General features: G+C 36.6%; 1 protein-coding gene across 1 annotated transcript; it reads right to left on the minus strand.

Moving 5' to 3' along the window:
- Positions 1-592: 592 nt before the first annotated feature.
- Positions 593-6,892, minus strand: LOC121407962 (epimerase family protein SDR39U1-like). The gene is made up of 6 exons (XM_041599239.1): positions 6,746-6,892; positions 5,332-5,438; positions 4,379-4,461; positions 3,736-3,857; positions 2,263-2,421; positions 593-1,402 (listed from the first exon to the last, which is right to left on the minus strand). Exons 1-6 carry the CDS (start codon positions 6,852-6,854, stop codon positions 993-995), a joined length of 990 nt encoding a protein of 329 aa, XP_041455173.1. The 5' UTR covers positions 6,855-6,892; the 3' UTR covers positions 593-992.
- Between the last annotated feature and the right edge of the window lie 6,064 nt (positions 6,893-12,956).

Below are 12,956 nucleotides of genomic sequence, written 5' to 3' on the forward strand. Positions count from 1 at the left end.
TTACTCGAAACCAATGAACTGCCTTTCAAAATCACAAGGCTAGCAATTCCTCTTGAAATCATGTACCTCATTTTAAGTGCTGGGCCCTGTCTTACAAAAAGTTGTGATTGATCCAATCAACCACTATGGAAAGCCAGCAATTTCAGCATGTAAACTACATGTGCATTTATTCAAAAAATGTTTCTAGATATGATGTATACCCATACATTCACTGTTGTCTTGATGATTTGGTGTGCTCCTAATTATTTACAAAAGGACATACCGGTAGTGCAAATTTCCCATTGGAAACAAATATGCCAGCTATAGATTTCCATATTCTTGCGGTTTATCAGATCAATTGCAAGTCTTCGTAAGATGGAGCCCCGGACCCCGTTGCATAAAAGTTTAATACCATTGTGCAACTTTGCCATCCAATGGTAAATTGTTGATCATCGTAACCACTGGGTGGCAAAGTTACAATAATCCTAACTTTTATGCAACGGGGCCCTGATCAGCATATTCAATATTGTGACTCTGTGCATGAACTTGGGCCTCTCTCATCTGCTGATGGAATCCCTACTCACACCCTTATTAATATTTTTGTACTATGTCTATGAGAACAATGGCCAATCATGAGACAGCATGGAAAACACAGAATACAGTCTTGTCTGATGAACTACTACCTTGTAGAAATATGTAAATAAATAAGATAATAACCATACCAATATCCTACAATATGATGATATATTTCAAAGCAGTTCTTCATAAAGTAAAATATGAGCAATGAAGCATCTCATGATTTGTTCTCTTCTTTCATCAAACGCAGAGTTTATGTCAGATCAGAGCTTCAATCTCTCTTCATCGATTACTGAGACTATCTTCATTAGACCCCCTAATATAGGAATCTGTATAGTTCAAAATATAAATTAATAAGCTTAATCTCTTTGAGAGTTGAGTTCATATCTGCACTTTAATGTGCAATCCAGTGTCCATTTCAGCAACGACCTTCAATATTACGATACAACCTCTTTGAGAGCTGAGTTTATGTCCGGGTATCTAAATTTGTACCCACTGTCAAGAGTCCTCTTGGGTAACACCTTCTGGCCCTCTAACAGCATAACTGCCCTCTCATCTCCAAACACCCCCTTCACCACGAACCCTGGCAACGGGAAGATAGTCGGCCTCCACATGGCAGCACCTAAAGCCTTGGTGAACCCGTGGTTAGTAACAGGGTTGGGGGCGATCCCGTTGAGTACTCCGGTGACGTCCTCGTTCTCGATGGCATGGAGGAAGATCCCTGCAATGTCATCGACGTGGATCCATGGGAAGAACTGCTGGCCGGAACCGATGATGCCCCCGACGCCAAAGTAGAATGGCCACTTCATCTGGCCCATGGCACCTCCAGTCTTGCCTAGAACAACAGCTGATGAAGAAACATACAAAATCATAATTCAAAATTTATCCTGCTAAGTCATAAAGGATTTTGGAACTTTAATGCATCACTTCTTCACAGTTTTCTTCAGGTCCAAGAACAATATCTCCAACAGATCCTTCTTTAACCTACTTACTAAAACTCTCCTTATACCGTTTCATATCCTCATGCAAATACAAGATCCCATTCTGCAAACAGTTGCATCTTGCCTTTCAATCACTGGGTCTTGGGTTCTGATCCTACTTCTGGCATGAATTTTAGCAAGGAATCTATCAACACTGTGCTGTAGCACGTAACCCAGGTAAGGAAAATGGGGACCTGGCATGAATTTTAAATTGCTTGCACATTCTACAAGGGTATTCAACCAAGTGCAGTGTAGACCAAACAGCATTACACTTAATTGGGTGGACTCACATTGTTGTGTGCCATCTATAGGTTGAAGCAAACAAGCTAAATTTCCAACTTTGGGGTCGACATCGTGCACAGTGCTAGTTTACTGTAATATGACTGTGATGCTTCAACAGGAAAACCATATGGTAAGAATTCAACCAAAGAAAATATGCGGGCAAACTTCTCTCCTACCTCCTGGACCCTACTAAACGGCATTTCCGGTCGAGCCGCGTTGGCCAGCACTGAATAATCGCATGCATGCATGCACCTAAGTACTAGCGCATGCAACAGATATTGACTTTTTCCCATGAGGCATTGCAAATTTCGGCCGATAGATGGCGCACTGTAATGTGAATACACCGAATTGACAGTAGAAGAAATGGGTTTAGACCATATGGTCTAAACTAAACTATCTGAGTAGGCCAACTTCTTACAGACCATATGACTACAAACCTTCTCACCTGTTCTTACTACCACCCTCCTAACCCCATCTTCCTGTCCTCCTAGTGGTCCCATACTCCTCTCCCATTCTACACACAGTCTACCCAGATAGTCCAGGTCCTGTTCGTGCACTGTGCTCTCCTCTGTATACTCAGCAGATGGTGATGCTGGATAGTAACCTATATCGATGATGTGATGCCAAAAATGTATGAAAAGAAAAAGAAGAGATTTTTTTCACAAGATTATGAAATGAACTTAATAATTAGCTAAAAGATACGAAAAGGTCATACTAGTGATTCTATCTGAAGTTATTCTATTCTAGCAAGCTGAATGCAATAGTTTTTAAAATCTCAAATTTCAAACATTGAGAGAAGTGTCAGGAAACATGTAAAGGGACAGGTTAAGGACTCAAATACAAACAAGTGAAGCGCCTCTGGCAGTCTTGCCTGCATTACGCGATTCAAAGTTTATTGACCTTAAATGACCTATTACCTTGGTCATGTGACCTAAAACTTGCCCAGGATTTTCAATGATGCTTGATTACTTTTATATCCAAGTTTTATGAACTAGCTCTATAAACTATCAAAGTTACGATGGAAAAAATCCAACAAATACCCCCAACATGGCTAAAGTTCATTGACCATAAATGGCCTTTGACAATGGTCATGTGACTTGACACTCAATCAAGATGTTCAGTAATACTTTATTACCCTTATGTCCAAGTTTCATGAACTAGGTCCATATACTTTCTAAGTTATGATGTCATTTCAAAAACTTAACCTTAGGTTAAGATTTCATCGTTGACGCCGCTGCCGGAAAAGAGGCGCCTATAGTCTCGCTCTGCTATGCAGGCAAGACAAAAAGTAGGTCATTTTGGTGATAGTATCTGGGGCTGTAACAAATAGCTTAGATTTTGATCATAACTTAGGATTGATTCTTATGATTGATTATACACCATCATCAATGCAATCAATTGTAGAAATCAGCCCCATGATCAATCACTAATATTTATGTAACAGGGTCTTTGAATTCTTATTTTCTCGTCTAGCATGCTTAATGGAATTATGTTGAGAATTTCAAATTTCAAAATACTCACGAAAGGAAGTGCCACAAAACGTGTAACTGGGCAAGTGAAGGATTGAAAACAATACAAGCATATGCACCAGAAATCTAATTTTGAGACTTTAAGAGAGGAACTCGGATTGTGTATTTGAGCTGGATAACTTCAGGCTTGTATTATTTAGACTCATTTGATGATAAATCCCACTATCAAACTAAATTATTATCAATTTGCACTGAATATTTCATTCTTTACATAAAGAGCCTTTGCTACACATAGCTTCAAAGTAGAGATCTCTGCATTTTTTCCAATGAAAAATTCGAAAGTTCATCTATGTTCTTTAAAGTTTATATTGCAAAAACTGTGGAAACAATCAAATGCCACTGAATGAATTAAGGTATCCATTATCTGTGCTGTTCACTATAAGACTTACCTATACCAGACATACCAACAAAGACACTGGGAGGGTTGCTAGTCTTGGAGATGGCCTCTGCAAGAGTCGAAGTGGTACCCACTCTGCTCTTCCAAACAACCTGTTTGAAATCTTCAGTCCATCTGGAAAATAGAGGGACAAAATAGAAAAGACAGATAAATAGATGGATGGATATATAAAAAGATACTAGTAAATCGATAGTTAGACAGACAGATAGATAGATAAAGAGAGAATAGAAAGAGAGATAAATGGAAAGGCAGTTCGAAAGAGAGAAAACAGCAAGAAATAAAGAGAGAAAGAGGGAGTGAGAGAGATAATTTTATAACATTGTTTTTCTGAAAAAATATAACAATTGTACATCTCCAAATGCAGGAGTTATAGTATGATAGATGCCATTCTTCTTCATCAGATGAAGGTTGCTCTTGGCAACTAATAAACACACTGCCAGACATGGCAACAAGGTACTCATGAAAACAAGATTCTGAATGTATTGATTTAATTCAAAGTATTTCCTCCCTGAAAAAAGGCATTAATAAATATCATGTTACCTGTTGCTAGGTCCTGAAGAAAGGTACATCCATGAATTGAATTATTAAGTATAAAATGTTGTTTTCTTGAAGTGAAGGTTTATTGGCTCACATACCTTTTGGCAGGATTCAAGATGTTTTCTCCCGCCAGGTTGACGACAGCATCACACTGTGGTAAACCGTTATCCCTCACCTCATCCTGTAAGGAAACCAGAATAGAATTAAGCAAACACAAAGAAACACAAAAAATTATGATTTTAATATTTGAGGATACTAGTAAGACAAAAATGACATGATTTTCATATTTTTATCTAATAAACATCCTACTACTTGAATAGAGTTCCTGAATTATTGAGATATATATGCATGCCCCTAATTCTCTCTCTTCAAACAACAAATGTGCTATTAAAGGCTAGTGATTTTGCTCATGTGCTATTCACATACATGTATCAAGGAGTTGTGAAATCACCCATTCCATTTTGAACATAGGAAAGACATCGCAGGGATGGCAATGGCCTCCTTTTTGCTATATAACATGACTCAAATTTGAAACACATGAGTTGTTTCAATAACAAGAGCCATTATTACAAAGTTATACATTTCTGTATGTTAACGAACAAAAGTCATTTTACCATACTAGCAAACTCTCTTGTCCAGACTACACTCGTCACTACTTAAAATTGTTATTAGTTTGGTATCATTTAATTACTTTGTATTCTAGTATAATATGTTTTTTATGTTAATTAATATTCAAATGGACGAAAAGTGTATTGTTTAAATTTTGGGGCAGGCCCATACATTTGTATTTCATTTTAATACTAGATGAAGGGCTTTGGCCTACTGTATGTGAATAAAGCAAAGCAAAACAAAACACAAAAACAACAAAAACAAACTATCAAGCAAATTTGAAAATGTAACACATCTACAAATATCAGTAACAAAATACCAATCAATCAAATATCAACAAAAATCAATAACATTTTGCGGACTTACAATTGCAAATAATGTACATGGGTTGTAGAACATTTTACAAGATTCCTCATGAAAACAATGGTATTTGAATACAAACCCAAGTGACTTTGTCCTTTCCAGGTGAACGTGAAAGAAGAAGAGCCTTGTGACCTTTAACCTCTAGCTGCTTCCTCAATGCTGTGCCTACAAACCCTGTCCCACCACCTGAAAAAATTATAATAATTAAAGTACTGTCCTTACAATAATAAAAAAACCTTGAGTGGTGCATAATAGTGATTATTCATTTAACCTACTGTGCTATTTCTATTTTAGATTTTCACAAATATCAATTAAAAAGAGGGATTGTTATCATATGAGTGCAACCATATAAAAGTAATATATCTTGTTCACTGGCATTCAAACTCAAATCATTGGCATTGTTGACAACATATTCAATCTCACATTGTTAGCATCGTAGGCTCGATATTGGCAGCATGTTCATATCTAGACTGATAATCCGCTGTTTCAGAGGAGTCTTTTAACATTTTCTGATTTTTTTGTCCTCCTACACAGACAGATGCCTGCCATTGGGCTTGTAATGATGGAGGTTCAAGCGATGCTTAAATTAGAGCATCTATGGAGAAAAGGGTGTGCTTGCAGACCCTCCTTAACTTCTACGTAATTCCTCCTTTTGATGGGCAAAAAAGCATGCGATGATAAAGAAAAAATAATATTGAATAGAATCAGTTTACCACCTTTCTGAAATATATGCTGGAAAAATACTGACTTTTTATGACAAACATTCGCGATCAGCCAGGTTCTTCTTCATTCATTCACCATCATGTTTGTAATACAGCAGGGCGTATAAACACACCATGTTTTACAAATATTAAAATTTATTACATAATTATAGTTTGTAGTATTAAACAAATTATTTATAATTACGTAATAAATTTTAATATTTGTAAAATAATAATCTTTATCTATAAATGGTTTTTCAAAACGGCGTCGTTAGCCGAAAGTACGTCATACATAAGCGGTTCAAGGGTCGACGCTATTGTATTTCCGTTGTTTACATGTGGATCGAGGGGTCTACGCGGCATCAGTTAGGTAAGAAATCTTCATTTTTTTACATTTTTATTTAACATTTTTCAAAACCTTCCTACGCATTAGGCGTATGCCGTAGGAAGGTGGAGAAATTAATAAAATAAACGTATTTCGAGCGATCATGTTATGAAAAGATGCATGGATTTCATAGGGAAATCCATCTTTGTTATTGTCCTTCGCCTACTATGGGAACAGTGTCAACTGTCAAGACGTCAATGATGAAGAAGTATATGACAGCATATCAAAAAACATCATCATTGCGTCCTCAACACTAAGCCAGTCCCGGCCTCGCACGGGGCCAGGTCTGCGGCGATCCCGCATCGCATCGGGCTAGCTCGGGCTTGGCACGGGGCTCTCGCACGGAGCAACGGCCTCAAAAAACCGGCTGCTTGCCGTTTCATATCTACCTTTCTATTTTCACTTACCAATCAAAACTTTCATGTTTTTGAGTGAGCTGGTGCTTAAGAGGCGTCTGATGCAAAGTAATTGTACGGGTAATATACGATTTGTTGAATTAAATGCCCCCAAAACCATGATTTCTTCTAAAAATATCGTCTGCCTCTTTTCTTCTGCTTGTATTAAGTGTAACTAGAAATTATTATTATTATGCAATCGATTGCATCAGCGTCCCATAATGTGAAATGTATATGACACGCTGATGCAATCGAATTTCGCTGGGTATTCATTAGTCAACAGCTGTTCAATTTTATTCAAGTTTTATTGTCCATAGCAGTGGTGGGTCCAGCCGCTGGACCACGGGCTGGATGTGATCCTACCTGGACCGTCCAGGTAGGATCACATCCAGCCCGTGATCCCGGTTTTGAAAGACATAAGAAGTATTTTTTAGGGCAAATATGTCGCGCAGAAAAAAGACCGTCATTTCAACCCCGGGGGGGGGGGGGGTACTGGCTGTGGGCTATTTTTTGTGTACAAAAATGCCCCTCATCCCACTCTTGGAAAATTCTGGATCCGCCTCTGGTCCTTATAGTAACATGAAAATGCGACGTGGAAATACATGAATACAATAATGTATACCGGTACATATGTGAATTACGCTAAATTACTATAAAAAAAAAAAAACACACAAGGGCACTGCATGCCTTTGCATTTTTGATTGCGTTGATCGCAAAGTGGTCGACCCGTATTGATGGTGCAAAAATGAAAACCGAGAAAATGATCGATGAATAGAAGAAAAGGGAAGAACAGAAGAAGAGGAGAAAGAAAAGAAGGAAAACAGGTGATAGAAATAAAAAGGGGTAGAAAGAAAAGTGAAGAAAAATGGTGAAGGGAATGAAAACAACAAATAAATAAGTTCACGCTTCGCGCTTGCATCGCTCTTTAATGAGCTCTATCAGCTTTTAAAGGTGATAATTAAAGCTTATATTATCCCGTTTTGATGTATCAAAAACTGCTGCTCGCGCTTCGAGCTTTAAATGAGATACATATCCTGTTCATAATAAAAATACAAAAATGATTAAAATGTTTCGCTTTCCCTTCTAATATAATAATGATAATTATAATAGTATAACCAGTTCGCTCTTTGCACCCGCATTAGTTAGGCTTAATGTTGTAAAGGGATTTATAGGCCTACGGAGGTGTTAAGATCTAAATTTGCCGGAAAAAATATTCTCGATAGTGACCCCGTCCTGTCTTCTTTATGTGGCACACGCAGTAGATTAATTGTCACACAGCATATGTGTCCGTTGAACCGTTGCACAGTGGGCCAGGAGAGAGCAAAAGTGCGCCAAAACTGGTTTTTGGTCATGAAACAAATTTTGTTTTTTTCATGTTCTAAGCAAAGATAAGAACCTGTAGGATGTCTCCATACAATATTTCTCCATGAAATTGATTATTAGTTGCCCATTTTATTCAATATTACCGGAAAAATGACCCTTTACGGTACCGCATGTGAAAATGACACGTTTTAGATATTTCACTGTTTCAACAAAACGGATAGTTTAATTTAATTCTAATTCACGGTACTTTTTGATGAATGATTGTTTTAGGTGATCAAAAATTTTCAAGATAAAATAATGATCCCTTCAGAGGTAATTTTGGACGAAACCATTTGACAATGGGGGGTTTTAGCAATTTTTTTTTCATGAGCATTTCTTTTACAAATTGCTGCCGATTGCTGCGCTATAAATACCATGACGGTCTTTGTTATAGTTCATGCTTTACAATGATACCAAATTTAGCTGCAGATACGTGCATTTTCTGGAGATATAACCAATTTTCCAACCACATGTTCGCCGTATTTATCACAAAAAGTCGTTCCAAGTTAGTGTCCCATTATGCGCGTGCCGAACGTTGCGGGTGACATTAAACAAACTCCCCGCTCCCTTCGGGACCGTATAAGACCGTATCTCTGTGAAACTCACCGTCGCGTGGTGGGAGAGAGAGAGAGGGGGGGGGGGGTGTCTGGCTCAGGTGTCTGGTTCTTTAGACTGGTATCTTCCTAAAATATTTTCGTTAAACATACGTTAAGACAAGCTGTCATTTCCACTTCCACTAACTATATAGTAATACATGTAAAACAACTTCATTTTGATGTCAAACTGTTCCATCCCGTGTTGCATATATGCTGTCATTCTGAGAAGATTAATTCTTAAGGTAAGATTCCCGGGTAAGATTATTACTTTGTTTTGTTGTTCATAAACCAAGTCCTACTGTATATCGCTATAACACACATGACTAGGGATGTGATTGGTTTCACTCAGTTTTCTGCCAAAAAATGAAAATGACAGATACGTGGGATCTATACATGTATAAAGTTGCATTATCATTATTAGTATTTATCCCCCCCCCAAAAAAAAAAGAAGAAAAAAATGAAGGGTTTGTAACTTCACATACACGTATGAATTCGTTTATCTCTTGGCTCATTCTAAATTTGCTATAAATTATTGTTAAAATCAATCAAGAAGGAAGTGCATATTATCATTTCAAGGATTGATTGGTCTATGACTCTTATTGACTTTATATGTATTCCACAGACTAATGGTAACAAGTGACATTGTGATTAGTAGCAAATTTTTAAGAGTACAACAAGCACAGCCTCTTCCTCCTGATGTTCAAAGTACATGTATGCTAAAAGATCCTCTCACCAAAGACATAATGGTTGTTGAGATAACAGAGAGAGACTCTGTATCGGAATAACTTTGTATACGCTGTTCTTGGTGAAATAGGTAGGCCTTGTACCGATTAACCTGCAGAGGACCCGGCCTCTATTATTTATCATTGGGATAATTATTTTAAAGATTTCACTGTCCACTACTGGCATCAATCCATTTTAATTCATGTAGGTGTGGTTAATCATTGTACCCATTGAATAAAAATACCCCTTTGCATATTTTTTTTACAATTTCACTTTGAATTTTACAATTCCGGATTCATAGTAGGGCGCCCTCTTAACCCTAAATAGACTGGGCTATTTCGACGCCTAAGAAGACGGGGGGGGGGGGGGCTGATTCAGCCCCCCCCCCTTATGATCTCGGCCGTCGATCGCGCGATCGCGACGAAAATTGGCACACGCATTACCCTTGGCATTACCTACAAAACTATAACATCAAATTCTTCAAAAAATCTCATGTCTCATTAATGATGCTAATTTATGCGTAAAACCATAAGTTTGCTCTGATTAATAAAATAATGCCCCTGAATTGCTTATTTTTGCTTCACATACTCTAGATAGGCATCTGATCAAATTTATTTTTAAAAAATTTCAACATCACATTTATTTTCTTATGTTTTCTATTGTTTTCTAAATTTCTTATGTATTTCTTTGTTTTTCGAATTTTTGTTTTTTTATTGTTTTTTCAATGTAAATTGTCAGGGGCTTAATTAATTGATTTTAAGCAGTAAAAGGAAAAATAATAATACATTTATGAATTTTGACAGAAAACACTATTTGCATTGGATTTGTACACAAATTCACGTTTTTGAGTAATTTGGGGTCTGCATGCACTTACAAAATGTTGCGTAATTTCGGAACCGAGTACCCGGGGGTCACAATTTTGGTTTCAAAAGTTGCCCGAGACTTAAAACTAAAAAGTCAGTGAGCGATGCGGTCAAAAAATTTTGCGCGGCGGATTTATCGCGAAAAATGTCGAGGGGGGGGGGGCTGAATCAGCCCCCAGTCTTTTTAGGGTTAAGCGATACTCAAGTCACAAATTGAATTGTTTGTACCCCGAGCACAGACTTTTTTTGTTTGTTTGCCTGTTTATGTGTTTGCTGTTTGCTAATATGCTTCCTTATTGCTGAAATTTCTCTAAAACTAGTTTCTGAAAATTTGAAAATTATTGTAGAATTAGAAACGTGTAATTTCTTCTCAAATGTTAGCAGCCAATCAGAAAACAGTATTTTAATGACGTCATCAATATTTGAAAATACTTTTATTGAATTCTACGGTTGAAATTACCCCTATCTACCAAATTTAATCGTATAAATATGTGAAAAAAGGGTTTTGTCGCACTTTGGGTTCATTCTGGCCCACTGTGCGTTGTTAGTATTATACGGTAATATGTTAATGGCCTCATTTTTGGTCATCATTAAAGGGGAATGAAACCTTTGGAACAAGTAGGCTTACGTCGAAACAGAAAAATCAAAGAATAAGAACAAAGAAAGTTTGAGAAAAATTGGACTAATAATGAAAAAGTTATGATAAGCATTTTAATATTGCAATCACTAATGCCACGGAGATCCTCCCATTGGCAATGCGACAAGGATGTGTGATGTCACATGTGAACAACTTTCCGTTTGATGGACTATAAAATACCCCTAAAATGTTTGTTTTTGCTTTTTCTTATGGTGATACAAACTCTATAACCATGATGTATTCTGTAAAAATCTCTATTACATGCCCTCATATAGAAAGAACACATGATCTACTGATAGATGTGATAAAAGAGGCATTTTAAGTGAAATATATATACTAAAGTAATGGGGAGAGTTGTTCACAAGTGACATCACACATCTTTGTCGCATTGCCAATGTGAGGATCTCCATAGCATTAGTGGTCACAATATTCAAGTGCTCATAACTTTCTCATCATTTGTCCGATTTTTTTTCAAACTTTCGTTGATCTGTTTCTTTGATTTTTGTGTTTTCACACAAGCTATCTTGTTCTAAATGTTTCATTCTCCTTTAACTATGAACCAAATTTGACTAGCTCTGTTTTGGCATCTGACTTTTCAAAATGATAATTGTTTTCTAGCCGAAATTACCATGCCTTTATAGGAAGCGAATGGAGTGGGCGAGAAAACAATAAGTCCAAAACAATAAGACCAATGAATACATACATCTATTTCATCAGTGGCGGACCGTGACCCCGATGAGACAAAGCATGGGGGGGGGCACGGCATTGTTCACAAACAATGCCGTGCCCCCCCATGTTTTGTCTCCTCCGGGTCACGGTCCGCTACTGTATTTCATTATGATAATGTGCTATAATGCATTCTATATTCATGATACCATACAGACCTCTTTAAAATCATCACCATCATACATAACTTGATGAATTTATTTTCCAAAGATCTTAAATGTTAAAGTAAAATGAGAGAGCGTAGCGAGCTAGGAAAATGTTTCATGTTGTGAATGAATATTTTTCACTATGATCAAAAACGAATCCAAAATAATCTATAACAATATCATAGACCTACTTGCGATCACTTGTTTTTTTATTTCGATTTCTTTAAAGAATCGGGATTTTTTTTTTAAATCAATAACATCCTGAACAAAGGGATTGTATTTTTGAAAGCGGTGTGTGGTGAAATCTAAACATTATTTTATATACATGCTAATACAATATGTACAAAGATTGCTCTCTTTTTTTTCAGTGCTCCTAAGATTCAGTTCCTATAGTTAAACATGATAATAAAAAGAATCAACTTCGGGATTTCGCCAGCGCTAAAAGTAAGCCAGTTGTAGAAGCAGTTGCAATGCTCTGAAGTCGGATTTAGACATGTATGTAATAGTAATACATATACCTCTGTCTGTCTACCCCCCCCCGCGAGCCCAGTACCGACAAATTTAAAGTGCCAGGTGCCCCTATATATATTTAAAAGGATTTTTTTGGTCACTTCAGCTATATAGATTCATAATGTGGACCTCATTTTTGCAACTTGTTTTATTTCATCGTTCTACCTATTTTATTTTTTGTATCTTAAAATATATTTTTTTAATGATTTTTTGGTCACTTTAGCTAGATTCATAATGTGTACCTCATTATGCAACTTGTTTTATTTCAATGTTCTACCTATTTTATTTTTTAATTAAAAAAATAAGAGCGGGTTCAAAACGTATCACCAAAAATTGTAAAAGGCCTATGTAAAACACATGGGACTTAACAAAATAATGTGTGATATGATTGGTAAATATAGCTTTTTCTTAATCATAAAATAGCACAACTTGAAATGAAGTTTTTCCCCATGAAAAATATAAGAACTTCAGTTTTAATAATTAGATTTGCAAGAAGTTGTGAGGAAATGTGTATCTTGAAGAGTACAACACAATGGTGATAGTTTTTGTGCACGATAACCCACAGGTGGAGTATTGTTTCTTTCCTGAATTTCTGAATAATTATTAAATACCGGATAGATATATGATTTTTACAAGTCTAATCTGAATATTTCGTAAATC

Source organism: Lytechinus variegatus, chromosome 2 (genome assembly GCF_018143015.1).
Source record: "Lytechinus variegatus isolate NC3 chromosome 2, Lvar_3.0, whole genome shotgun sequence".
Lineage (NCBI taxonomy): Eukaryota > Metazoa > Echinodermata > Echinoidea > Temnopleuroida > Toxopneustidae > Lytechinus > Lytechinus variegatus.